The sequence below is a fragment of the Stigmatopora argus genome, chromosome 12 (assembly GCF_051989625.1).
Source record: "Stigmatopora argus isolate UIUO_Sarg chromosome 12, RoL_Sarg_1.0, whole genome shotgun sequence".
Classification (NCBI taxonomy): domain Eukaryota; kingdom Metazoa; phylum Chordata; class Actinopteri; order Syngnathiformes; family Syngnathidae; genus Stigmatopora; species Stigmatopora argus.
This window is the reverse complement of record NC_135398.1, coordinates 1,957,133-1,983,464: the sequence shown is the minus strand read 5'-3', so window position 1 is coordinate 1,983,464 and position 26,332 is coordinate 1,957,133. Positions and strand designations below refer to the sequence as shown.

Below are 26,332 nucleotides of genomic sequence, written 5' to 3'. Positions count from 1 at the left end.
GAAACCGGAGTACCCAGAGAAAACCCATGTAAAACCACGCAAATTCCACACAGTGAGGACCCACCTAGGGATCGAACCCTCGATTCTCAAACTGCGAGGCTAATGCGCTAACCACTCTTCCACCGGCCCACTATTTTGAATCATATATAATTTTGTATATTAATCCTATTTATTAAGCATCCAAAAATGTAAACACACCCGCACAAAACAAATTGCGATTATAGGACCAATATTAAAAATAATTTCTTGTCATTAGAGTTGAAATTAAGTTACAAATGACAAAAAGCTGAGCATACTGACAACAAAAACGACTAATAAACGACTACTCGATTGCATGTTTGTTTGTTTTTTCAAAGTTATTCACTGAAATACTTGTCCAGCCATCACCATAATTGTTACAAAACGCATTTCGATTTTTTCCCCAAGTGAACTTTTGGAATCATTAAAGCTTAACAATAACCAGGTTGAAGAGGGTCATTGTGCAATCAAGACCGTATTGTCTCCAGCCGGATGCAAAGCAGCATGGGTAATTAACATCATCGCTGGGATTTTGTAGCTTGAATGAAAAGAGGAGAGGAAAAAAAAAAGAATAAACAAAAACCTCCACCGCCACCGCCACCACGGACGGTTATTCCTCTGGGTTGGACACGGCGGGAGCAGCTTTGAGTGGGCGGCGTGATATCGCAATGTGCTCTCCCTCCTGTTGAGAGCAGCCTTTGGCTTTGGCCTTTTTGTCAACAGCCCAACAAGATAGAGAAAAAGAAAAAGGAAGAAAAGGACAAAAGAGGGACTTCTGACACAAGAACGGAGTCACAAAAAAGTCTTGGGCAAAGCCGCGGCGCGCGGGCCAAAAGCCGAGTCAGACTCGGGTTGGTTGGCGGGCCGCGTTAACGTCAACTCGATTTCACGTGGGCCGGACCATCTTAGATATAATATTTTGATTCTTTTTTTTATAAATGGATTAAAATACCTGAATATCCAGTTTTTATAGATCTAAAACAATGTTTATTTTAGCCTTTTTATATATTACAAAATGCTTTTTGACCTAAAAACACCAAGGAAAAAAATGATAAAAAATGACAATGATTGATTTAAAAGGGGGAAAATCAGGACATTTAATATACATCTATACTCTTCATTTGAATTTGATCCTAAAACAGAAACCACTTGAACGTCAACTTCGATTTCATGTGGGCCGGATCATCTTAGATATAATATTTTGATTCTTTTTTTTTATAAACGGATTAAAAGAACTGGATTAAAATACCTGAATATTCAGTTTTTATAGATCTAAAACAATGTTTATTTTAGCCTTTTTATATATTTTTAGATATTACAAAATGATTTTTGAACTAAAAACAGAAAAAAATGATTAACAAAATGACAATGATTGATTTAAAAGAGGGAAAATCAGGAAATGTAATATACATCTATACTCTTCATTTGAATTTGATCCTAAAACAGAAAGTCGCCACTCATGATTGACTTTCCCGGGCCACACAAAATGATGCGGCAGGCCAGATTTGGCCCCCGGGCCGCCACTTTGACACGTGTTCTAACATAATGGATCCAATGCAAGCCGGTGCAATGAAGGGTAGCGCGAGGAAAAGACTTATGATGACAATCGATATTAAGCACGAAATAACTCCCCATTGTGTAAAAAAAAATGCCTCATTTTATTATTAAACATCATAACCACTAGTTATTTGTTACTCTGTTAGTAGATGGTGAATTACAACCAACAAAAATGTTTTCTCATTGTAATATCCTGTTTTTGGTGTTTTTTTTCCCCAGAGGGTGGGAACAAATTAATTTGTATTTAGTTCATTTCAATGGGAAACGTTCATTTGAGATACGAGTAAATCGACATACGAGCTCAGTCCCGGAACGCATTAAGCTTGTATCTCAAGGTATCACTGTACTGTAAGCACACGCTTACAAAACGTGACTTCTGACACAGAGTGCGTCTTTGGCAGTGGTGTCAAAGGTGTGGGGCGCAAAGGGGGTCCGATCCTAGAACAGTCAACCTCCTCCAAGCAGACACTAATTTTTCATTTCTAGACAATATCTTTGAAAGCTTTTATTAGGGAGCAACAGTGTCACCTTCTGTTGTCTCCCACCTTCTCAAACACCTTCTGTTATGGTGTCTGCAGGTGTATCACATGCGCCATGCGGCCCACCTTGACTCTCCCCCCGGCCTTTTCATTAGGTACACCTAAGAAATGCCATTACACTAAGAATATTATGATTATTAGGAGTGGTTGGAGATCACTGCTAAACTCTAAACTGCAGCCTTATGGTGAAAATAGTATTGAAAATAGGCCCTAACAAGAAGGGGAGACTTTTTACACGGCAACGCGCTCGTAACATAACATAAACAAATTTAAATGAACTTTAATTACGATAGAAACTCAAAAATTGATGTAATCTAACCTTACACTAAACTTAATTCAATTTTTTTAAAATATTTTGATACCTTTCTTCTCCCGGGTTGGCTCTATTGGCCCCGCCTCCACCCTGACTTTCAGATGCAACCTATCGAGGGTTGTTTGCTTTTGTATTCCCTTCAAAATATTCCCAAAATGATGCACACAAATGTCCTCAAAACAGGATAACGCACAACCACTAACCAACTAGAAGTAGTATATACTACTCATCTTGTATTAGCGAACAAGCTCCGGCATTTGCACTGACCAACGGGAAAAAAAACATGCAAAAAAAATGCAACGCTGCGCCCAGTGCTCGTAGAGACATTACACGAAAGAGTTGCGACGGGAAAGACAGTGGCCATGTTGTTCTTATGATCAGCCCGAGTATGCTCGTAAATCAAAATTTGTCTCATATCTCAAGATAAATATTTACCCAAAATTTTACTCGTATCTCAAATTGCTCGTATATCGAGGTACCACTATTTATTAACTGATTGCTCCCATTAGGAATGATCACGTTTCAATCCCAACGACAGCAATAGACGTCCGAAGTGGGAGGGGCTCGCTACCAACTGGCAGCCAATGACTTAGTGATCCCCCAAAGTCTGCCCCCCCCCCCCCCCCCCCCCCAAAGGAATCTCATCACCCTTCACACGGCATCCATATTTCATGCGGCATCTCCGTCTCGCGGACTCCTCACACATTCTATTAGACGATCGGCGCTCCATGTTTTATTCATGTCCTCTGAACATCTGCTTGTCCAGATGTCAGGAATCATCAGACACTGCCCCCCCCCATCCTCCCCCAGGGACCCCCGCCTTGACTGGCTGTAAATGAACGTCAAAAGCGGCTGTCAGGCCCGCCGTAAGAATCTTCCCTGACTTTTTGGCCCGAGGTGAGCCCACTTTAGAAGTCGACAATGGACGTCAACGGCCGTTTAAAACTATTTCGCCGCGGGTTTTTGGACGCCGTGGCGTTCCGTGAGGCCCGACCGACTCAATGGAGCCGTGGAGAGCGAAAAAAAAGGACAAAAAAGGAGAAAAAAAGTCGGAAAAAAAGGCAAAAGGAATAGAGGCTAACAAGAGCCCGCTGACTGACTCACCGCCATGGCAGTATGTCACACTGCGCCTTTATGTACTATATTCTCCTTCACGCCCGCTACTTTCACCCACTAAAAACGTGTTCTTTCCTCCAAGGTGATTAACGCTGCCATTTCGGAGGATAACAATATAAGACAACACTAAAATGTCAACAAAAACGGTTATGAAAGCAGCCCGGCACGAGCTGGAGTTCGTTCATCAGATGAGATTTAGATTTATTACTAGAGAGAAGAATCGTATAAAGAGGCGCGGTGGAGGAGTGGTGAACGCGTCGGCCTCGCAGTTCGGAGGTCGCGGGTTCGATCCCGGGTGGGTCGTCACTGTGTGGAGTTTGATGTCGTCCCTGGGCTATCGTGGGTTTTCTCCGGGTATTCCGGTTTCCTCCCACTTTACCAATATATGTATGCTAGGCTAATTGGATGCTAAATAGTTGCTAGGTATGAGTGTGGTCGGTCCTTTGTCTCCTCGTACCCCGTGATTGGCTGGCTAACAATTCAGTGTCGCCCCCTTGGTGCCCATAGTTCGCTGGGATAGGCTCCAGCACCCCCGCGGACCCTTGTGAAGAGAAGCAGTTCGGAAAATGAGAAGAAATAACCATATAAACATAGCACACGACACCCCCAAGTTCAACTTTCAAGCAACCCGGTGCATGGGACTCACAAAAGTGTTAAAAAGCGGGATTAAAAGTAAATTAAATAAGTTATAGGTGTATATATTCCCTCATATCCAACAATACAATTCGGATTACTGGATCCCGATTAATCCTGATTAAAATAAATAAATTATAGGTGTATATTCCCTCATATCCATCAATACAATTTGTATTAAAATTCACAGATTACGATTAATCCCGATTAATCCCAAAATGACACTTGAAAACGATATTTGCTTTTTTGTTATATTCCCTCATATCCAACAATACAATTCGGATTACTAGATCCCGATGAATCCCGATTAAATTAAATACATTATAGGTGTATATTCCCTCATATCCATCAATACAATTCATATTACCATTCACAGATTACGATTAATCCCGATTAATCTCAAAATGACACTTGAAAACAATTTTGCTTTTTTGTTATATTCTCTCATATCCAACAATACAATTTGGATTACTAGATCCCGATTAATCCCGATTAATCCCGATTAATCCCAATTAATCCCGATTAATACCGAAATTACACTTGAAAACGATTATTTGCTTTTTGGTATCTCACTTTTTGGAGAAAAAAATGGGGCGGCACGGTGGTAAGTGGTTAACCCGTCGGCCTCACAGCAATTTTTTTTTTTTAAATCCCCGAGTCTTTCAAATATTTAACGCCTTGACATTGTTTTCCGTCTTTATTTTGAGACTTTTCCCAACAATTTGGTAACGCCCGCTCACAAGTTAACGTCCCATCCATCTCCCCACCTGGCGGCTCTCTGAGTGACGGGCCGTGCATCCGAGAGCACATCATTATTTTCCCTCCACAAGAATCGGCCCTTCATCGCTCAAACTTTTAAAAGGGGGAACAAAAACGGAGGAAATTCTCACGGAGATATTCCTTTTTAATCCCGGCGACCCGCCTCGCGTCGATGAGATGGGCGTCCCGTTTGTGCGGTTGGAGTCCGAGGCGCTAAAGGCTAATTTGAGCGAGCGGGATAATTGATGGAGCGACGGGTGGGTTTTGATTTGACTTTCATTTGGTGTGCTCGTCAGTGCGGCGTCATCCTTCACTGCCTCCTGGCAGTCACTCCCTCCTTCGTTTCACTTACTCCATAGATTTTCCTCACATGATAAATTGGACTCAGGGAGTCGCTGAGGTGTGACCTGGTGGTGCCAGACCACCGCGCCATTTTTGTCTTCTACTTTAATGTCTCTAATTAGCCCTTTACATGACGAGCTGACCATCTTCAAAAAAAATTTGAGGGGGGGGCTAGTGGTTAGCCAGCCCGCCTTGCAGTTGTGGGGTCGTGGGTTCGATCCCAGGTCGCTCATCGCTGTGTGGAGTTTGCATGTTCTCCCCGGGATGGCATGGGTTTTCTTCAGGGTGGCGTGGGTTTTCTTTGGGTATTCCAGTTTCCTCCCACATGCCAAAAACATGGATGCTAGGCTAATAGGATGCTAAATTGTTCTTATCTATGACTGCTTTTACTTTAACACGTTTTTTGGTGCTAAATAAATACGATTGATATATAAAATATATTTTATTAAAAAAAGGGACATGGTGGGTTAGTGGTTTCCATGTCGCCCGCGCAGTTGTGGGGCCGTGGGTTCGATCCCAGGTCGGTCATGGCTGTGTGAAGTTTGCGTGTTCTCCCCGGGATGGCATGGGTTTTTTCCGGGTATTCCAGTTTCCTCCCACATGCCAAAAACATGGATGCTAGGCTAATTGGATACTAAATTATTCTTATCTATGACTGATTTTACTTTAACACTGGTCCTATAAGCACAAATGTTGTGTTTACGTATTTTGGCGCTAAATAAATATGATTGATATATAAAAAATATGATAGAAAATAGTGGTTAGTGAGTCAAGGGTTCGATGCCAGGTCGGTTCTCGCTGTGGGGAGGGGGTTTGTATGTTTTCCCCGGGCTTGTGTGAGTTTTCTCTGGGTACTATTCCTAAAACATGCATGCTAGGCTAGCTGGTTGAACACTCTAAATTACCTTTAGCTATGATTGGTTGTCGCGCTGCGGCTTGCGATTGGCTAGTAGTTAGCTAGTATAGGCTCCAGCACCCCGCGCAAACCTTATGAGGGAGTATAAGCGGTTCAGAAAATGAATGAATAAATGACCACATTCGTTGAAATAAGCGGAACGTAAGCAGTAAATATGAATGCATTCGTAAAACATACCTTGAGAAAAGTTGAACTGTATCAGAAGTCAAAAAGTCTCGTATTGGAAAATCCTCAATTTCAATCTGGATGGGCTCCAAATTTGGGACTTCCAGTCTGAACAAGGCCAAAAAAGTTGCAAGAATCAGAGAACTAAATCAAAAAGAGTTGAGACAAAACAACAAATGCCTGGTCAAGACACCAGAGGGAAGCTGATTGGTTAACACAAAAGGAACGTCGACAACACAGGTGGAAGTCATCAAATAATCAGATGTGAATGTCACAGAAGTGACGAATAAAGTTTTCAATTCAAACTCAAATTACAAGTAAAAGAAGGGTTGACATTTTCACATATTTTTGGTGTGTTTCAGTCAAGTTTATTCTGACAAAAAAATCAAATTCCAGCATTCACTTTAATTGTCATGCTTAAAAAAACCAAAAAAACAAAGACGACAATAGACGTCCAATCCATTTGTACACTTTTTAGGGTCAAAGGCCAAGGCTAGACAAAAGTTGACACTAAAAATACATTTAATCCTTGATTAATTATTTCTCCGGTACAATTTGAAAGGTCTTGATAATCTTTTTTTTTTTCATAAAACAAATCTGATTTAAAATTTTAAGGCACATATTGACTCAGCAGAGCAGGGCCACTTTTTGCTATAGGAAATGTGGGCGAGCGCCTATGGTGCAATCTTTTGGGGGGGGCGCACGAGACGCCAACGTTACATTATTTTTTTAATTTTTTGGGGGGTACAATTTCAGTCCAATGATCGATTTCCATGAGTCTTGATGTTTTATTTTTGAATACCTTTTAGAGAAGGATTCTAAAATGCTTCAAGGTAAAAAAAAAAATGGCTCAAATTTCCTGTTATTTTTGGCTAGTCTAATCACGCTTGGTGATGTTTTCACTGTTGTTGTCGACTTCCCACCGCGCGATTAAAGAAAACCGTGCATCCATTGACGTCGACCATCCATCAAACTCCGCCCCCCCCCCTCCTCCAGCTCCGCCCACTCCTCCCCCTCCCATCCCCACTCCACTCGCATTTGAATTCTCATCCTGCGCGCAGTGGCAGTGGACGGGAACGAGCACCGCGTAACGCGTGTTGAGTGGATCGAACCCTTTCGCATTGCTAGTCTTCCTCCCACTTGTTGTTGTTGTTGTTGTTGTTATTAATATCGAGGTGGGGGAGGAGATGCGCCATTGGTCCGGATGCCGCGGGAGCGCGTAAAAAGGTGCGGCGGCGGACGCTCCCTCTGCGTGCGCCAAACTTTCCCAAGCCGTTTCTCCCCCGGGCTCAGACAGCGCTCGCCGGCAGGCTGGAAGACCACCAGCACCCCCCTCGCAGGACTCCGCCACTCCGCCGGGCGCACATGATCGCCACCGGGGTGTGCGGGGTGGCGCTGGTCCTGGTCCTGGTGGTGCTCATCCCGGCCGTGGTCAACTCGGCCGGCCCATCCCCGGCCCGCTACGAGATGCTGGGCGCCTGCCAGATGGTGTGCGACCCCCACGGGACCGCCCCCGCCGCCACGGAGCCAACCAAGGACGAGCGCCCGGCGCAGTCGCTGCCCACTTTCGTCCAGGGTCCGCCGGGGGAACCCGGGCGCGCGGGGAGGACGGGCCCCCGGGGACCGGCGGGCGACCCCGGGCCGCCGGGACCCCCCGGCCCGCGGGGGGAGCGCGGGGCCCCCGGCTCGGCGGGTCCGCCCGAGGGGGCCATCAGCGCGGCCACCTACAACACGGTGCCCAAGATCGCCTTCTACGCGGGACTGAAGAAGCAGCACGAGGGCTACGAGGTGCTGAAGTTCGACGACGTGGTGACCAACCTGGGCAACCACTACGACCCGGCCACTGGCAAGTTCACCTGCTCCATCCCCGGGATTTACTACTTCGCCTACCACGTGCTCATGCGAGGGGGTGACGGAACCAGCATGTGGGCAGACCTCTGCAAGAACAACCAGGTAGACTCCTCGACTTTTACACGCCTTTATTCCTAAAACTCATCTCATCTCATTTTCTGAACCGCTTTATCCTCACTAGGCTCGCAGGGGGGGTACTGGAGCCTATCCCAGCTGACCCTGAATCGGTGGCCGGCCAATCGCAGGGCACGGGGAGACAAACAATCCTTCACACTCACACTCATACCTAGGGGCAATTTAGAGCGTCCAATCAGCCTACCATTCAGGTTTTTGAAATGTGGGAGGAAACCGGAGTCCCCGGAGAAAACCCACGCAGGCCCAGGGAGAACCTGCAAACTACACATAATTAATTTAACCGATCAAACATGCAACTATACTCAATCAAACGTAGTTCTGTATCATGTTTTGGTACATATTTGGTACTGTTTTTCCCCCCTAAATGGATATTAAATGTCTGCAATTGTCTGGCTACAAATTTAGGGTGCTTGAAGTCAGCAGGGATAGGCTCCAGCACCCCCCTTCAACCCTTGTGGGGATAAGGGGTTCAGAAAATGAATGAAATTAATATATGTTGAGGTGTCCGTCATCAAATTTGATGCTTGAAAGTCTCACTAAGTAAAAAAATATGTATTTTAAAGTATGAATTCAAATGCTGCCAGTTTGACTGTTCGCTCCATTGCTGCCAGCCCTCCTGTCAAATTGGGTTGGACGTCTATCGCCGTCAAATATGATTACTCAATGCCAGGTTTTACAATTGAAACAGACGTGGCATTAATAAACATGAATACAATTATCTAATCTAATCTAATATAATCCGTAACTGTCAATGGCTTTGAAAAGTAATGGAAATAAACCTAAGCTATATTGCAAAAATTACGTACGTATACAGTGATAAACTATATATTTATATTTTCATGAGTGAAACAAACTTTGAATCACAGTCAAGAGAGCTCAATTCATCATGCTGCATTCATTTTTTTTTCTATAAATTATGAATTAGAACCCATGGGTAAATTGCAAAAAAAAGATGGCTATACACTGTACGTTTTCCACCATCTGGACATCCCTGATTTGTAATAATATGATCCAAAATATAAGCAAAGGTATATTTCGAGACAAGTAAATTTGACAAAACGAAAAGAATATAGATTGCAATCATACACAAAAAGTCACCTAACAATGATAAAACTGCTCTTCAAATATTATTAAAACACATTTTGCAATATTTTGCCCATCCTAAATTCCAAACATTTATACGCCACCGTCCAGATAAAAACATAACTTTATCATGCATGATATTAACTTTTTAGCATGAATAATTTCCAGTATTTTGTGTTCCTTTTCGACTTCGGCGACGACATAAATCCGGACCTTACACTCGCAGACGTCCAATCCAAATGGACCGCGAGAACCTGGCGGCGACAATTGTCAGCCGGCTCTCCCCGTCCAAAGGGATTGGACGCCTATGGTCGCCGACGGCTCCGAAACCGAATGCTTAACAGTCCTCCTGGTTTTACACGAATTTCCGCGTACTGGCGCCCGATGACTTTCCCCTTTTGCCCCGCCCCCTTCCGCCAGGTTCGAGCCAGCGCCATCGCGCAGGACGCCGACCAGAACTACGACTACGCCAGCAACAGCGCGGTCTTGCACCTGGAGGCCGGCGACGAGATCTACATCAAGTTGGACGGCGGCAAGGCGCACGGCGGCAACAACAACAAGTACAGCACCTTCTCGGGCTTCATGCTGTACGCCGACTAAAAAAAAGGACAAAACAAAACCGAAAAAAAAAAAAACACAAAAAAGGCGACCACGGCTCGCCCTCGCCCGCTTTACCCCACGCACGCCCCCGTCACTCGTCGGATTAGTAGAGCCAGAGCTTCCCATCGTCGCCGACCATCTCCGCCCGCGCCAGAGGGGAGATTGTAACGTCGTTGTTGACATGTAGTCTCGTTGGTGTCAAACTGGATGACGTGTGAAGCTCCCCCGCGTCGCAATGTAGCCGTCGTATGATATAAAAAGCGCCGTCCGTGTCTCCGACCTCATTAATCACGCACTTGGCATGCCGTTAACGCAACTTCTATTTTCATTTTCGCTACAGTTCAATTGCTCGGATGCAGGGGTGTCCAAATTGAAGGAAATGATGAAAATATTGAATATGGCCCGCACGAGAAGCTAAAGTTCAACCTACGTTGCACTTCTCGGCTTTAACACTAGATGGTCACTTCAAGAGCGCCTGTCTGTTCACTAAGGGGTCAAAGCCGGTTTACGGGGGTGTCCAAATTGCAGGAAATTATGAAAATGGCCCGCACAAGAAGCTTAAATTCAGCTTACATTTAATACTAAATGGAGTTGGTCACTTCAACGGCACCTGTCTGTTTACTGAGGGGTCAAAACCGGTTTACAGGGGTGTCCAAATTGCAAGAAATTATGAAAATATTGAAAATGGGCCGCACAAGAAGCTTAAATTCAGCCTACAATGCACTTCTCGGCTTTAACACTAGATGGAGCTTGAATGGCATTTGTTTGTTGGCGGAGTCAAAACCAGACTACATGTTGAAACAAATGAAAAACCCTAGATTTTTTTATATGTTTAAAAAGTGTATATATTTTGGAAGTATTATTTGGACTTTATTATTGCTGCTAGCCCTAAACTCCTATTTAAGCTAGCCGCTAATGTCACAATGATTTTTGTGCTCAGATGTGCTGTCTCATTATGATTTGGCAAATCGGAGCAAATAAATATTTTCTCCCGCTTTTGATCAATATCAGCAAAGGCCCGATTATGAGAATAAAATATTGATATTCTTTTTTTGTTTTTTTTTTCCAACTCGTCGGGTTCGATTCTTCCTCGCCAAAACGGATTGGACGTCTCCTGCCGTCAATTGCAGCCAGCGATTTAAAAACAACAAATCAAGACGAAACAAAATTAAACAATTTTCCACGTCAATCTAGTCTGATTTGTAAAAAAACTTGGACCGACGCACGATTCTCCCGCTCCAAAACGACGGCGCGGCGGTCAAGCGGTCGGTCAGCCCGCGTGACAGCGACCGGTCCTTGACCTCCCTTCCAACGCGCTGTTTTTTTCACCCCGCCGCCGACCTCCCCGCGGCCCAGATATTCCTATCATATATAATTTAAAGTTAGAATCCTCCCTCAAGATTCATCAAAAGTTTGGCCCCGACCGCGGCGGCCATTGATCACAGCGCGAAGTCACCCCGCGAAGCCACCTGTTCCCGGACCAGAGAGGAGAGCGCGTCCTTCATCCCGATCGTGCCGTTAGACGCGTTGGCGGCGAGGGGGCCGACTCGCCCGCCGCCGTCGCCACGAGGCATACTGATGAGCGCCAACTAAACGCAATAGCGGGCGTTCGTACGCGGAGCCGTCGGCGTCCAATCCGTGCGAGGCCCGCCGTTTAAATTGGACGTGTAAAGCCGTCAATGGCATCCAAATTGAGCCCTTTTACTTTTTAAGCTAGTTAGCGCATTGTTTGGAATTCAAAATTGCTTTTTTGGAGGGCTTTTTTGATCAGAAACCAAAAAAAATAACATTGTAGATGCCGTTGTTAATCCAAATCAATAATTTGATCAATTAATTGATCGCTATCACTCGTGCTCTGCATTTTCAGAAGAAAAAAAGAATATTGAATATGTGTCTGAGTATTACTTGATTGCAAATGTTTAATAGTTTTAATTGTATGCTGGGAAGGTTATATTTATTAACATTTTTTTTACTTAATATAATTTGGATTTTTATTAAGTAATTTCACATTCATAATTAGGATTTTTATTAAGTAATTTCACATTTATACGCAAGTTCAATTTCACATAAACCATACAATTCTGGAAGTAAAGAGCGCCCTTCTTAAAGCTGTAAGCGGTGGGAAAAAAACTGTCGCATGATCAGAAAAACTATGACAAAAGTGCCACTAAAATTCTCACTATTATTCGATTCATATCCATTTTTTAAACACTGGATATCAAGAAAATTATGTTTTTTTGACGGGATTTCATCAAGACTCAAAATTAATTGTACGAAAGAATTTACGTCACCTTACGTGACCTTGTGAATGTAGGCCAATTCAAGCTTCTTGTGGGGGCCATCTTTAATTATATCAATACATTTTCATCATTATCATTCGATTCATATCCATTTTTAAACACTGGATATAGGAAAAATGACAGTTTATTTTTGACGGGATTTTATCCAGACTCAAAATTAATTGTACGAAAGAATTTACGTCATGTGACCTTGTGAATGTAGGCCAATTCAAGCTTCTTGTGGGGGCCATCTTCAATTATATCAATATATTTTCATCGTTTTCATTCGATTCATATCCATTTTTAAACACTGGATATAGGAAAAATGACAATTTATTTTTGACGGGATTTTATCAAAACTCAAAATTAATTGTACGAAAGAATATACGTCATGTAACCTTGTGAATGTGGGCCAAATTAAGCTTCTTGTGAGGGCCATCTTCAATTGTAATCAATATATTTTCATTATTATCATTCAATTTATATCCATTTTACACACTGGATGTCATGATTAAATTCTATAAAGACTCACAAAGACCCATAACTATTTTAATTGTACGAAATAAAATACTTCATTAACCTTAGGCAAACTCAAGCTTCTTGTGAAGGCCATATTCAATGATATTTTCATCAATATCCTTCAATATACATCCATTTTTACACTGGATATCAGGACAATGATAGTTTCTTTTTGACGGGATTCTTTCAAGACTCAAGGATCCATAATTTTTTTAACTGTATGAAAGAAATGAAGTCCTGTAACTTTGTGAACGTAGGTTAACTCAACCTTTTCGTGGGGGCCATATTCAATTATCATTTCATCATTTGCAAGGGGCCAATAAAAAAGACCTTTACACACCCCCGGTCTCGAATATAAATCGCCGTGGCGACCTAAGTGTAAATAACCAGCACGGTGACAAATTTAATCGCAATCATCATTAGCGCGAGGGGGGGAAAAAAAAACTGCACCGGGTGATTGATCGGAGGCGCAAATTAATTTGTTACCGTTTGGCTCGTTAGAGTCGTTACGACTTCATTAAAGAAATTAAAAAAAAACACCTGCCTGGCCTGCCTTTTTGTTTGTCGTGCTTCATTTGAAGGTGAGCCAGCGTTTGGGGTTGTCCACCAGGATTTTGTCCACTTGCATCTGCGAGACGCCGCGGCTCAGCATCTTGGGGACGATGTTGCGCAGGATGTGCGAGTAGCCGTGACCGCCGTACTTGCACAGGCGGTCTTTGGTGTGGATGTCGTGCGCCATCAGCAATTTGTCCTCGTAGCCTTCTTTCAGCAAGAAGGCCAAGCTGAAAAACAAGAAAGGTTTATGAGAAGAAAGGAAAAACAAAGAATGGAAAAATAATGGACTCCCGGATCGGATGTCGTTTAAAATCAATATGGTCGGGCCTTTATTTTCATAAACGTCTTTTGCCAGAGTTAGTTTAGATTAGATTAGATTACTTTATTCATCCCGTATTCGGGAAATTTCATTGTCACAGCAGCAAATGGGTAAGAATACAAACACAGGGAAAGACATTTTAGACATAAATAAATAGGTAATAAATAATTTAATTAATAAATACATACATAAGTGTGTTGCTGGAAAAAAAAAAGAATATATATATATACATACATATATATATATATATACATACATATATACACATATATACACATATACACGTATATATATACATACACATACATATATACACATATATATACATATACATATATACATATACACATATATACACATATATACACATACACATATATATATATATATACACATATACACACATATATATATATATATATATATATATATATATATATATATGTGTGTGTGTATATGTGTATACATGTGCATGTGTGTGTATATGTTTGTATAAGTGTGTATATGTGTGTGTATGTATATATATGTGTGTGTATGTATATATATATGTGTGTGTGTATATGTGTATATGTGTGTGTATATGTGTATACATGTGTATATATGTGTGTGTGTATATGTGTATATATATATATATATATATACATACACACACATACATACATACACACATACATATACATACATACACATATATACACATGTATACATATGGTTAGTCTTGTTATTTAGTTGTGTGCCTTCTAAGATATGAGTTGGTAAAAAGTGATGTTTTGGAAAAATTGTTTTCCTCTGAGGAAAGAAAAAGAAAGTGGTAGCGTATTTTTATCAAGAAAAAAAAGGCGGTTGAATGACATTTTTTGCAATCTTGTGAGAAGGATGCTGTGTGTGTTTTTTTTTTTTTATTTATGAGGAAAAGTTTAGGGAGAAAAAATGAGTGAAGTGGTAAAATAATTAGATGAAGGCACAATATTTGGAGAATTAAATTATTGGTTCTGAGAGGAATGACTCATGAAAATAACCTTTCAAAAAAAGGAAAAAATATTTCTCTAAAAAACAAAGAGCCAGGCATATTTTAATAAGCTTTTTTTTTTAAAGTCAATTCATTTTTTCCTACTCTTAGTGCTACTTTCAAAAAATATTTAACTATGATGATTCACTTTTTAAGCAATATTTAGTTTATGATTAGTTCTGTTTAAAAAACGGGAGGTTAAAGAACGTCATACTCTGTTTTAATTGAGCGTCACCATATATGGTCATAATTGGAATTTTTGACTGACTTATTAATTCTTTGGCTGTCACTGGGCATGTCCACGTCCATGTTGAAGGCGTAGTTGAGCGTCTCCACTCCAAACAGGTCGTATTCCAGGTAACTCCCCATCTCGGCAAAGTCCAGCAGTTCGGCGTGATTGAAGATAGTCCTGCAAAAAATATATATATATTAGATTACATATAAAAGCAACAATAAGAGCCATTGTTGCCAGATTTCACATAATGATTTACTTGTCTTAACTGTAAATTCAAATTCAGAATCGTAAAAGCTGTAACTGAGCCTTAGAGGGACAACATCTAAATTCTTAACTCAACAAACGTCAATAAACTGAACTTCTTAAAAACCAGTGGTGTCAAACCTGAGGCCCACGGGCTGGAAGTGGCCCGCTGGAGGGCCTCCGATCCGGCCCACGGGGTTCTTCTGCCTGACATTCTAGCTCATTCATACTGAACGTACAAAATTAAATGTGTATATATTTTTGACACGGCTGCCTCGAAACCAGAATTTTGAGAGTTGCACGACGGTTAGCATGCGCGACTGCATTTTTTGCTCCATTTCCTATCCGCGATCCCATCGGTTCGGTCAAAATGGCTTCTCAATGGCGGCCGATGAGTTCATAAAGAACTCTGAACTTTAAAAAAAAGTATATAAATATATACTCTGATAAATGGTGCTCATTTCACGGTGCCCACTGTTAGCTGGGTTAGGCTCCGACACCCCCGCGAACCTTGTGAGGATAGGCGAAAATGAATGAATCAATGAAAATGTGGCGTGCAATAAACCACTGCCACGCAATTTCAAAGAAATGCCTAAAGATGGCAGTCAAGTAGTTAAAAGACCTCGTTGATCCAAGATGGCGGCGCGCAAGGGTCCAGTTGCTCTCTATGTGCAATATTTTAGAATTGACCTTGCCCGGATGTGACTTTTTATATTACAAAGATAAACACATTTGTACGGCGCACTGGCCTCACCTGTCCAGGTGGGACATGACCGTCTTCCCGATGTCCGCGCCCGCCTCCTGGAGGACGCGGACCACCTCGGCCGGCGCGGCGGCGTGGCGGCCGGGGTGAATGATGAGGGGGCAGCCCAGCTGGGTCTGCGCGTGCGCCGCCGCCCGCAGGACCTTTCGCTCGCTGTCCGTGACGGGCCAACCGGTGCCGATCTCGCCGATCACTCCGCAGCGGATGTCCGTGCCGTCGGCGCCGTGGAGGATCTCGGCCACCATGATGTCCGTGAGCTGGCAAACCAAGCGGAACTAAAGTCAGGCGCCAAATTCACGTCCCGTTGTCTACCAAAAATCCGGAAGAAGGCGGTTACGCACGAACGGAAGACGGCGCGGTCGGCGGAACCGATGCAAAGTGGCGTGTTTCTCATCTCGTGAATAACTTGAGCGGAACAAAAACATAACGATGAAACGCATTCAGAAGAGTTTATATATAAAAGACTTTGCAAACAAGGGTGGAGAATGCGTGAAAAAAATAGACATCTCATCTCATTTTCTGAACCGCTTTATTGTCACTAGGGTCACGGGGGTGCTGGAGCCTATCCCAGCTGACTTTGGGCCAAAGGTGGGGGACACCCAACCACTGGATTTGAACCCAGGTCTCCCACTGTGAGCCCGAGGCGCTAAACCACTCAACCACCGGGCCGCCCTAAACAAGTAACATGAGATAATTTTTAAAACCGTAAGGGAACATCTTTTAAAAGTCCTGTTTTGTTAAATTGTCCAAGCTAGTTTCGAATGTTAGCATTTGGGCAACTATTCGTGTTCTCGATTTAATTGGGTATTATATTTTTCAATCAAATATTTCTATAAAATGTCAATATTCCATACTAAGACAACTTCAGTTTATTATTATTATTAATTTCAGATGTCCAGTTTATAGTCAGGTGCGCTCTATATTCTGGAAATTACGGTAATTATACAGTTTGCTTTAGGATTTTATTTTCACAATTATTTTTTTCCTCTCAATATTTCGTATTATTGATTCGTGAGTTTGCTTAAAGAAAGTTTAGTTTGTATTTTTCACCATGGCTCTCCAGAAAATTCGTTGAAATTCATAATTTGAAGTTGTTAAATTGTGTTCGTCTGCTCTTGCCCTTCAATAACACTAGAAAGTGTTTTTGAATGTTATACATGTTCTCTTTTTTTGTGTTTTTCTCACATCTTTTGATTGAATTGATAGATTCTGATCATTTTTGAAAGGTTTTAAAGTGGGTTGTATGGGGGGAACCTTGGAACGGATTAAGGCTTCCACATTCAAAATGCGCCTCTACTTACAAAAAAAAAAATGGCAAGTAGATGTACCACAAGGTGTATTTGTGCATTTTGTTCACCCACCTTCTCCACACTCATCTTCCTGGTTTGGTCCGAGTGCGTGCAGTCCACGTAGTAGCCGGCCCCCGCCACGATGTTGACCCCGGTCTCCTCGGCCAGCCTGACCAAGGTGGGCAGGTCGCGGTCGATGCCCACGGTGGTGTTCTCCACCACGCTGCCTCCGCCGGCCTTCCTGAAGGCCAGGAGCTCGTCTCGCACGGCCTCCGTCTCCTGACACAGGAGCAGGTTCTCGTGGCAGCTGTACGGGTTCTGCCTCAACCAGTGCCCGTGTCGCATCTGGAGAGGGTCCTCGGCCGTTTGGGGGTTCCACGGCGGCGACGGCGGCGGGACGTAGCAGCACTCGAAGCTCATGGTCAGGTGCTCGTGGGTCATGGTGCGACCCAGGAGGTCCGGGTCCAGCGGACCCAGCACGCTCTGGACCTTCCCGCTCAGCTGGCTCATGACGGCTCGTCAAGCTGAACGGAGAGAATGCAAAACAAGAAGCGTTTTAATGTTTGACAGCGTGTTACGGCGTCTCCGGAGATAAGTGACAGGTGAAGAGACGAGCTCGACGGAGCGCAAACCTTTGGACTCGGAATGCTAACTACTAAAACGCTGGGGTTGAACTTTGCAAACTATTGGACTCGGAATATTAACCGCTACAACGCGTTTGTGAACTTCGTCCATTTGTTTTAGAATGGCCTCTTATTTTGAAACGACGACGCTTGGCCGAAATAGCTTTAAAAGGGACATCGACTACGCCAAAGATTGGCGACCTTGACTAAAACGCGGCTGTGAACTTCATTCCGTCAACTTTTAAAAAGGGTTTATTATTTTGAAACGACAACACTTTGCAGGAAAAGGGACATTGACGACTCCAAAGTGACTAGCTTGACTAAAACGCGGCTGTTAACTTTATTTCGTCAACTTTTAAAATGATTTTGAAACGACAACGCTTTGCCGGAAAAGGGACAATGACGAAGCCGAAGTAGCTAGCTTGAATAAAACGCGGGGAACATTGCAAACCTTCAGACTATGAATATTAAGCACTAAAATGCGGCCGCGAACTTCATGTCGTCAACTTTTTAAAAGGGGCCTCTTATTTTGAAACGACGACGCTTTGCCGGAATAGCCGTAAAAAGGACAATGAGGACCGCAATGTGGCTAGCTTGACTTCTCGCACAAGTCGCGATTGCACACGCTCCAAATCGATTCATTTCGCGTAAAAAGGACGTATGCATCATTAAATATGGCTTTAATATCATCGATTTAAGCATGAAAAATGTTAATGTGTGAAGGAGAATAGAAGAGAAGAGCGTCTGACCTTAAGTTTTCAACTCGGGTTTTACTCCGCCCTTATTTGGCCACAGCAGGTTGGGAAATAGCTTAATCAGAGAAATCATCGCGAGATTTTACGAGATTTAAAAAAAACGTCTCGTTTTTTGCATTGAATTCTATATTATTGACTTCTATTGCATTATAATTGTCGAATTCCTCTAACAAATTATATTTCTTGTTTTTTTTTTTCAATGTCAACAAGGTCCAAGTCTTAAACTTCATTAACGGCAATCAACGTCCAATCCATTTGAAAGACTCAAACATCCCATCAATCACAGCGATTAATTTGGCCAATCCGGGGAGGGTTGAACACTGCTAGACAAAATATTTAAACATCCTGAACGTGTTGATGAGATTTAAGTGTTGTCCCGGGCCGGCGACTGCAAAAGAACGAGCAAAAAAATAGCTAGAATGGACACGGTCAGACGTTTTTTGGCCTTCTGTTCAGAACACAAGACCAAGTGAAATTAGTCATGGCGTCCTATCATCCGGTCATCTGCTCAGTTATTTTCCAAAAGCAATTGTAACAGATCACAAGGTCGCCCTGTGACCATCGCGCCTATTGACTCTGGCCGTACATCAAATATTGGACTTTAATTGTGTACACCCGGTGGACCAATGAAAAATCTACTCTAGTCCAAGTTCTGACGTGAAATGAGTAGTTTGTTACTCATTTGGTATGACTACAGCGTGCTGAAGGGTCCCTCATTAGCGACAAAAAGCAGAGTGCCACTTATCGGTCTGTGTGGCCAGCCGCAATGTTTCAGACACAAATCGCTGCTGGCTAATCTCGGGGAGAAAGATGAATAAACCTTTGTAATCCTTCCTTTGTAAACTCCTGCAAAGATATGAAGCACTAATTGCTATATTGCAAAATACTCCAGTTAAGTATTTCCATATCTACAGTATTCATGTACATCGTGGTATATAAGTTGCAGGAAATAAAACACTAATTACAGTAAAAAGTGGTTGCATTTTTTAAAATGTGTGTCTCTGTGTGTGTGTGTGTGTGTGTGTGTGTGTGTGTGTGTGTGTGTGTGTGTGTGTGTGTGTGTGTGTGTGTGTGTGTGTGTGTGTGTGTGTGTGTATAAGCAACTCTAACAAGGATAAAAGATGAATGAATGTTTATAGATGTGTGTGAATACGTACATATTTTTTTAAATATAAAAATAACTAAACAACATGCAATTGCGATTGGTATATAGTTTTTTTGGCTACATAATTTACATAATTTTTAGTCTCCCATTCTATAAAGATCCTATTATTTGTACTCTGCCGCCCTCTGTTGGCAAAAAAGTGCTTTCTATTTTGCCTACTAGTATTTATATATATTTTTAAAAAATCTTTTCTTGCCTTCATTTTATTGGAAAATATGTTCTTTAATTTGATTAACATTTTATTCTATCTACATTTTAAGGAAATATATTTATTATATAATTGGCTTTCTGTCCCATTTTATTTCAATATAAATGGATTTTACAGATCTGTTTCACATATTTTATCCCAAATGGTTTTTACAAATTACAAATCTATTCAATTTATATTTAAACCCCTTACTTTTAAGTTATTTTTGAAAACCTAATTTATATTCTATTTGTTTATTAATATTAAAATCGATTCAATTCTCCCCCAACTCACCATTTGATAACAACAACAAAAAAATAATGATAAAAAGGCAATACGCGAATGTTTACGAGTGTGTTCTAACTCCAAATATGCGGCACGAAGCGTCATGCTAATCCTTTAGCACGCCACCACATGACATCCCGCTGTCCCGTTAAATACGTGCGTCGCGGGCATTCCCACACAAAGCGCCACCGCCGCAGAACGAGCAAGAACCGCCATTTTTTCATCATGTCTGCTAAAATCAAGTTGGGTATTCTCATCCTGGTTTTAGGATTGAGCGCTTTTACAAACGGCGCCCCCGTAGAACCAACGCGCGCCTTCTGCAGGATCGTCTGGTAAGACCTTTTAACCTGGTTATTTTTACTTAAAATTCATCTTAATTTCAGTCTACATTCTGTTGCATTTCTTAGATTTAACACTAGGTGGAGTTAGTTACGAAAGCAGTGCCTCTCTGTTATTGTAGGAAATGTTAGAAGTTTAGTATTTTGTCTTATATGAATAAAATTTAAATTAAAAAAATTAAATGGGAGACATTTTGGTTGTTATTTTCTCGACGTTTTGCGGTTGATGGACATTCTTTGTTCTGAAAAGTTTGCTTCAGTGGTGCAATGATGTTATGAACTTTAAAAAAATAAATAATAATAATTAATAGCGAAAAAATCGAAAAGTAGTGAATTCGCGATAAGTGAAGGCGCGATAATCGAGGGATTACTACAGTTAAGCGGTATTAAGTTTTTTTAATCACAATTATTTGCATGAGGTCCATGTTTTATTCTGGGTATGTTTTTTTATATTTAAAATGCAAGAATAATAATATATATTACAATATCCTTACACTTTGGGACACAGGTGTCAAAGTGGCGGCCCGGGGGCCAAATCTGGCCCACCGCATCATTTTGTGTGGCCCGAGAAAGTAAATTATGAGTGCCGACTTTCTGTTTTAGGATCAAATTCAAATGATTATAGATGTACATTTCCTGATTTTCCCCTTTTTAAAATCAATCATTGCAATATTTTCAATCTATTTTTTTTTCTTTTGTGTTTTTAGTTCAAAAAGCATTTTGTAAAATCTAAAATTAAATATACAAATATTTTCCATTTTCCACTTAAAAAATATATTTTGTTTCCATTTGAAATAAAAAACAAGATTAAAAGACATTTTCCATTAATACGAAAAAAAAGCTCAAATAAACGTCGCTTTAGATCTATAAAAATGACTATTTAGGGCTTTTGATCCACTTCTTTTAATCCAATTAAAAAAATAAAATAAAAATCTAGATATTAGATCTAAAATGGTCCGGCCCACATGAAATGGCGTTGACGTTAATGTGGCCCGCGAACCAACCGGAGTTTAACACCCTTGCTTTAGGATTATTTAGAAAGTTTGGACACAGTTTAGACTGCATATTATTGTCAATAAAATAAATCAAATCCTTCCAGGCTCCTGGGCGTGCCGTGCAGTCAGGCCAACGTCGCCATTGTCACCCAAATAAAAGCCATGGGCTCATACAAGGTAAGCAAGGCTTCATATTTGGCTTAAATGAATCATATTTGGTCATGTTTTCCGCCATTTTTTTCATCAAGCTGGGCCCAGTGACCCCAGTGCTAATCCAGGCCAACCACACGTCCGCACTGGGCCAAGTGGAGAGCGTCAACTTCACCATTTTGGCCGCCAGTATGAGCATGGGATGCCGCGTGGATGTAAGTCACGAGTCGCGCAGCAAAAAAATAAAAAATAAAATCAATAAATTACGTTTGAATATTTCCTTCTTGTGAATAAACCCGTCAACTTTTGTTTTGCTTCATAAAAATACAATCATGAAGAAATTTGAATCTATTTTATGGTGAGACATCATTTTTATAAAGTGCAGCAATCAACCGTTTTGCCTGAATTAAACTATTATGACTTTTTCACCAGCAGAGGGCAGTGTTTCCCCGAAATTCGTATATAACGCTTTTTAACGATTTTTGCTTCAGTTTTTTGGTACAACATTTTGCGCGTTATACTCAAATAAATACAGTGCTGCAAAAAAAATAATTGTTACTTGATTTTAGGGCGTGTCCACGTCGGCCTTCTGGTCCAGCCTCTTTGATAATGGCACCAACTACTGCAATCTTCGCAACGTCATGCAAGGTAACATCTTGGAAAATGTTTCTTTTTCTTCTCATTTCTGCCATTTCCTTTCTGAGCAGGAAGCGGACTCACCAAGGCTCCGGGCTTCACCGAGTTCACCAACGAGTGGCTCTGCCTTGGATTTGGAACTTCCGCCTGCAAACCCTAAAGAAGATAAAATGTTAAAAACATTTTTTGGGGGGCTAATAACAAAAACAAATAGTACAACTATAAGCAGTGATAAATACACTCACTCATGCAGACAACACATCGTGACATTAAAATACTCTTACGCTAGATGGCAGTAGTTGCTTATCAGTTTAACTGAGTGGCTGCCAATGACGTCAATAGGCGTCCTAAACTTTTAAAGTTTGAGGGCTAGCGGTAAGTGATCGCTGCATTCATTTTTTATAACAATTGTAGCTTACACAAGGAAATGTTTTATACCCAGAACATGATTTTGAATTAAAAAAGCCAATTTGAACAAGTGTGACTGTGCATTCATTCATTTTGTGATGATTAAACTCATGCTTGCATATTTTGTTTGTAGTGTTTATTTAAACCACACAATTCAATTACTGTATTTGTTCTATAAGTTTGTATTCAAGTATAGAGAGCAAATATGTTCAGGAAAATAAACATTTGTGAATGTTAAGGTCGGATAATTGCGTATCATTGCGTTGTGTCGCATAGCATAGCATAGCATCGTATGTTATAGCATGACAGTTGATAAACAAGTTAAACAAATGCATTAATTGAAAATTAATACATTTAAAGTAATTTACATTTATCTATAGAATACACTGTTCTGCAAAATGAATTTGTCTGCTTCCGAGGTTTAAAAAAAAAAAACGCTACGTATATCGTACTTCCAGTAGTAACATGCATTGGAAAATGATTTCAGGGTTGGTTAGCTAGTGTTCAAGAAGTTTAAATGTTAACGTTTGATTTCGCAAAGAAATAAAAATACAACCGTGCGGTCCACTATACCCATACCTGCCAATTATGACGGTATATTATGATATTGTTAGCCATATTCAACACATGCCCTCGTCGCTCATCATTTGCACAGCCGGTGGAAAATCAAATGTCGCAAGACCTTACGTCACTTGCGCAGGGCTTCATGGGAAATGAGGTCTTCCATTAGCCAAGACACTACCGCTTTTGTCCACTGGCGTCGCTAACATCACTGAAAGTTAGTGTTGCTTTAACATTGACATGTTGCTAACGGACACGTTTAACCTCATTTTCCGTATTATGTGACCCAAATTTAGTCAATTCTCGCTGCTTTTTTTTCGTTTAGACCACTTTTATAAACATTCATTCATTTTCAACACCACTCATCAAGCTCAAGGGGTGCTGGAGCCAATCCCAATGGATGACTGGATACAAGTCTATCGTAAATCAAGCATAGACACATTTGACACCGTGAAGCATGTCACAGGAAGACACGACTACACAAACAATATGATGTGAAGGTTTATTAAGACGGGAAAACTGTTGATGTTTCCACTTTATTTTCAAACTTTGCAAGTGGCCAGTCCGTAGCCCAGGCAAGCCCACTCGTTGGTCATTTCCATGAAGCCTAGTCCGCCGGCTAGGCCGCTAGCTAAAAGCACATTAAAAATTAAAACGCAATTAGCATAGAATGATTTAACAATCGCTTAAGTGTGGGCTGACCTGAGAGCAGATCGTAGAGGTTGCAGTAGTTGAGGCCGTCGTCCAGAAGGCTGGTGAAGCCCAGCGAGCTGGACTGAGCCTGGGTAAGAAAAATATTTAGGATTGGGGGGTCCGAAGGGGATTCTAATTCCATTTGGAGAACTTAAATAGCGCCAAGAATAGCACTAATTCTGCCATTAAAGTGGAAAAAAATGATTATTTTTTCCCATTTACATTTACATCAGTGAATATTTTCTTTTTTACTTGAATGGAAATAAAGGGAAAATTATTTAATAACATTTAAACATAAAAAAATGGATTATTAAAGCATAAAAGTAAATTACATGTGTAAAATTTATGTTCAGTCCTCAGATTCAAGTGAATACTGATATGCAAAGTTGTTTTTGTGTATTAAATAATTAATTCATTCATTTTCTGAAGCGTTTATCCTCATAAAGGTCACGGGGGGTGCTGGAGCCTATCCCAGGTGACTTCAGGTGCGAGGTAAGGCACACCATGATCCAGCCAATCGCAGGGCACAATGAGACAGATAGCTAATAACCCACAATTAGGGGCAAATTAGCATAAAATTTGCCTAGTATGCAAGTTTTTGGAATGTGGGAGGAAACCGGGAGTACCCAGAGAAAAACCACGCCATCCAATGGACGACATGCAAACTGCACACAGGCTTGGGATCAAACCCAGGACCCCAGTGAGGCCGACATGCTAAACACTCATCCAACGGGTCACTCTTTGTAAATAAGAATATCTCAAATATTTACTTTTTTTCAGTTGGAATAAAAAAGGGAATGAATATTTTTTAAAAAAAAAATAATATTTCCCGTTTCCCAATTAAATGCGTTGACTTACGGTAACGCGACAACCGGCCGCCATGACGGTGCCGCTGAAGGCGAACGTGAGGTTCTCCCTCGTCAAGCCGTCCATTGACGTGTGGTTAGCATTGATGCACAGCGGGGTGCCGGACACCAGCTGGAAAAACATTTTTAAGTTTAAAAAGTCTGATTTAATTTCCTGTATTTAAATCATTTCAAGATACCCCAATTTTTTTTTACCGTGTAGTGACACTTTTCACAGCCAAACAACGGGTTAAACGCTTGGATTTGCTGGACCAATCGTGTGCTGACGTCCTCGCAGGTTGAAGCGAAGAGCCTGAAGGCACCAAAAAAAAAAAGGGAAATGCGGGTTTCGCTCTCGTTTGTCAAGTTGGCTTACCAGAGAGTTCTGCAGAAGGCGTGGTAGGTGGGCCCGGGGACGGGGGTGGGCACAGTGGCCCCCAAGATAACCAGTCCGGCCAGGAGAAGCAGGGTCTTCATGGTGGCTGCCGCTGGAGGTTTTTGCGCCAAGACGGCTCCTCGCGCGTCCTTTTAAACGGGCCGAGTCACGCGCTTGGCTCAATCACCCCCTGACAATCAATTGAGCATAGTTAAGCGGCAGGAAGTGACCTTGTGCTGGTCATGCTTGCTACATGATGGCGTTAAGGCGGGTCAACTTCCATCCTAAAAGACACCCTGATTGCTATGGAGACCAATCTGGGACAAAAGTATTCAATGCAAACATGATTTTAAAACAAACAAAAATTGATTTATTGCGATTGGCTGGCCACCAATTCAAGGTCAGCTGGGATAGATTTCAGCACCCTCCGCGACCCTAGTGAGGATAAAGCGGATCAGAAAATGAGATGAGATGAGAAAAATTAGATTTAGATTTTTTTAACCCCAAAAAATGTCACATTCAGATCATATATTTTTAGTTTCAAAATATTTTTCATCTCACTATCAACTTTTTTTAGTATCATTCATATTGCATTTTTTTCCTTTTAAAATCTTTGTTTTTTTAGTTTCATACCATTTACCACTTCTTTCAGCGTGGGGGCGTGGCCTCAGTACAACAATGGTATATATAATATCAAGACTTTACTGTTGTAGACAGTTCATTCATTTATTTTCCAGACGCTCATCCTCACAAGGTTCGCAGGGGTGCTGGAGCCTACAGCATGTTTTGTAATATTTCTATACTTATGATTACACTATTAAAACAAAGAAATGTCCAGCTTCAGAAAAAAAACTTTATTGACAAACTTAACTAAGTTATTCACTCATTTTATTCACTGTATATGTTTATTGATGTACAATTTTTTTGGTACTGCACAATTGATTTGTAAATAAATACATTAAAGGGGTTTATGACTTTTTCTGTTCATTAATTGCAATTATTATATGATTGTAATGTGCATTTCCTTTATTCAAATTGTGGGGATACATTTGCATGCCCTTTTTTTTCAACAATACT

General features: G+C 41.4%; 4 protein-coding genes across 8 annotated transcripts; 2 read left to right on the top strand and 2 right to left on the bottom strand.

Moving 5' to 3' along the window:
• Positions 1-6,370: 6,370 nt before the first annotated feature.
• pter (phosphotriesterase related) lies at positions 6,371-23,474 on the bottom strand. 5 transcript variants are annotated; one of them, XM_077614373.1, is made up of 6 exons: positions 18,611-18,682; positions 17,311-17,762; positions 15,941-16,206; positions 14,977-15,117; positions 13,370-13,607; positions 6,371-6,466 (listed from the first exon to the last, which is right to left on the bottom strand). In XM_077614373.1, exons 2-5 carry the CDS (start codon positions 17,746-17,748, stop codon positions 13,397-13,399), a joined length of 1,056 nt encoding a protein of 351 aa, XP_077470499.1. In that variant the 5' UTR covers positions 17,749-17,762; positions 18,611-18,682; the 3' UTR covers positions 6,371-6,466; positions 13,370-13,396. The 5 variants fall into 5 exon arrangements, with proteins under 5 accessions (XP_077470499.1, XP_077470498.1, XP_077470500.1 ...); XM_077614372.1 differs by lacking the exons at positions 6,371-6,466; positions 18,611-18,682 and adding exons at positions 22,296-22,528; positions 23,360-23,474 and having other exon boundaries at positions 12,842-13,607; XM_077614374.1 differs by lacking the exons at positions 6,371-6,466; positions 18,611-18,682 and adding exons at positions 22,296-22,528; positions 23,149-23,170 and having other exon boundaries at positions 12,842-13,607.
• On the top strand, positions 7,412-10,046 carry c1ql3b (complement component 1, q subcomponent-like 3b). Its single transcript, XM_077614377.1, has 2 exons — positions 7,412-8,311; positions 9,848-10,046. The coding sequence occupies exons 1-2, from the start codon at positions 7,724-7,726 to the stop codon at positions 10,025-10,027; spliced, it is 768 nt and encodes a 255-aa protein (XP_077470503.1). The 5' UTR covers positions 7,412-7,723; the 3' UTR covers positions 10,028-10,046.
• LOC144085286 (uncharacterized) lies at positions 20,448-22,901 on the top strand. The gene is made up of 5 exons (XM_077614378.1): positions 20,448-20,585; positions 21,691-21,763; positions 21,835-21,951; positions 22,306-22,384; positions 22,444-22,901. Exons 1-5 carry the CDS (start codon positions 20,479-20,481, stop codon positions 22,530-22,532), a joined length of 465 nt encoding a protein of 154 aa, XP_077470504.1. The 5' UTR covers positions 20,448-20,478; the 3' UTR covers positions 22,533-22,901.
• Positions 23,475-23,861: 387 nt separating the features above from the next.
• On the bottom strand, positions 23,862-25,486 carry LOC144085274 (uncharacterized). The gene is made up of 5 exons (XM_077614353.1): positions 25,256-25,486; positions 25,096-25,192; positions 24,893-25,012; positions 24,044-24,122; positions 23,862-23,972 (listed from the first exon to the last, which is right to left on the bottom strand). The coding sequence occupies exons 1-5, from the start codon at positions 25,354-25,356 to the stop codon at positions 23,884-23,886; spliced, it is 486 nt and encodes a 161-aa protein (XP_077470479.1). The 5' UTR covers positions 25,357-25,486; the 3' UTR covers positions 23,862-23,883.
• Between the last annotated feature and the right edge of the window lie 846 nt (positions 25,487-26,332).

What these genes read in the sequence shown, in the direction of transcription:
- c1ql3b (XM_077614377.1), top strand. Translation starts at nt 7,724, where the DNA reads ATGATCGCCACCGGGGTGTGCGGGGTGGCGCTGGTCCTGGTCCTGGTG. An exon ending in ACCTCTGCAAGAACAACCAG is followed by an intron (nt 8,312 to 9,847) that starts GTAGACTCCTCG and finishes CCCTTCCGCCAG; the next exon opens with GTTCGAGCCAGCGCCATCGC.
- pter (XM_077614372.1), bottom strand. Translation starts at nt 17,748, where the DNA reads ATGAGCCAGCTGAGCGGGAAGGTCCAGAGCGTGCTGGGTCCGCTGGAC. An exon ending in GTCATGTCCCACCTGGACAG is followed by an intron (nt 15,118 to 15,940) that starts GTGAGGCCAGTG and finishes TATTTTTTGCAG; the next exon opens with GACTATCTTCAATCACGCCG. An exon ending in GACAGCCAAAGAATTAATAA is followed by an intron (nt 13,608 to 14,976) that starts GTCAGTCAAAAA and finishes CTTGTTTTTCAG; the next exon opens with CTTGGCCTTCTTGCTGAAAG.
- LOC144085286 (XM_077614378.1), top strand. Translation starts at nt 20,479, where the DNA reads ATGTCTGCTAAAATCAAGTTGGGTATTCTCATCCTGGTTTTAGGATTG. An exon ending in AAGCCATGGGCTCATACAAG is followed by an intron (nt 21,764 to 21,834) that starts GTAAGCAAGGCT and finishes TTTTTCATCAAG; the next exon opens with CTGGGCCCAGTGACCCCAGT. An exon ending in TCTTCGCAACGTCATGCAAG is followed by an intron (nt 22,385 to 22,443) that starts GTAACATCTTGG and finishes CTTTCTGAGCAG; the next exon opens with GAAGCGGACTCACCAAGGCT.
- LOC144085274 (XM_077614353.1), bottom strand. Translation starts at nt 25,356, where the DNA reads ATGAAGACCCTGCTTCTCCTGGCCGGACTGGTTATCTTGGGGGCCACT. An exon ending in GTGAAAAGTGTCACTACACG is followed by an intron (nt 25,013 to 25,095) that starts GTAAAAAAAAAT and finishes ATGTTTTTCCAG; the next exon opens with CTGGTGTCCGGCACCCCGCT. An exon ending in CCTCTACGATCTGCTCTCAG is followed by an intron (nt 23,973 to 24,043) that starts GTCAGCCCACAC and finishes ATGTGCTTTTAG; the next exon opens with CTAGCGGCCTAGCCGGCGGA.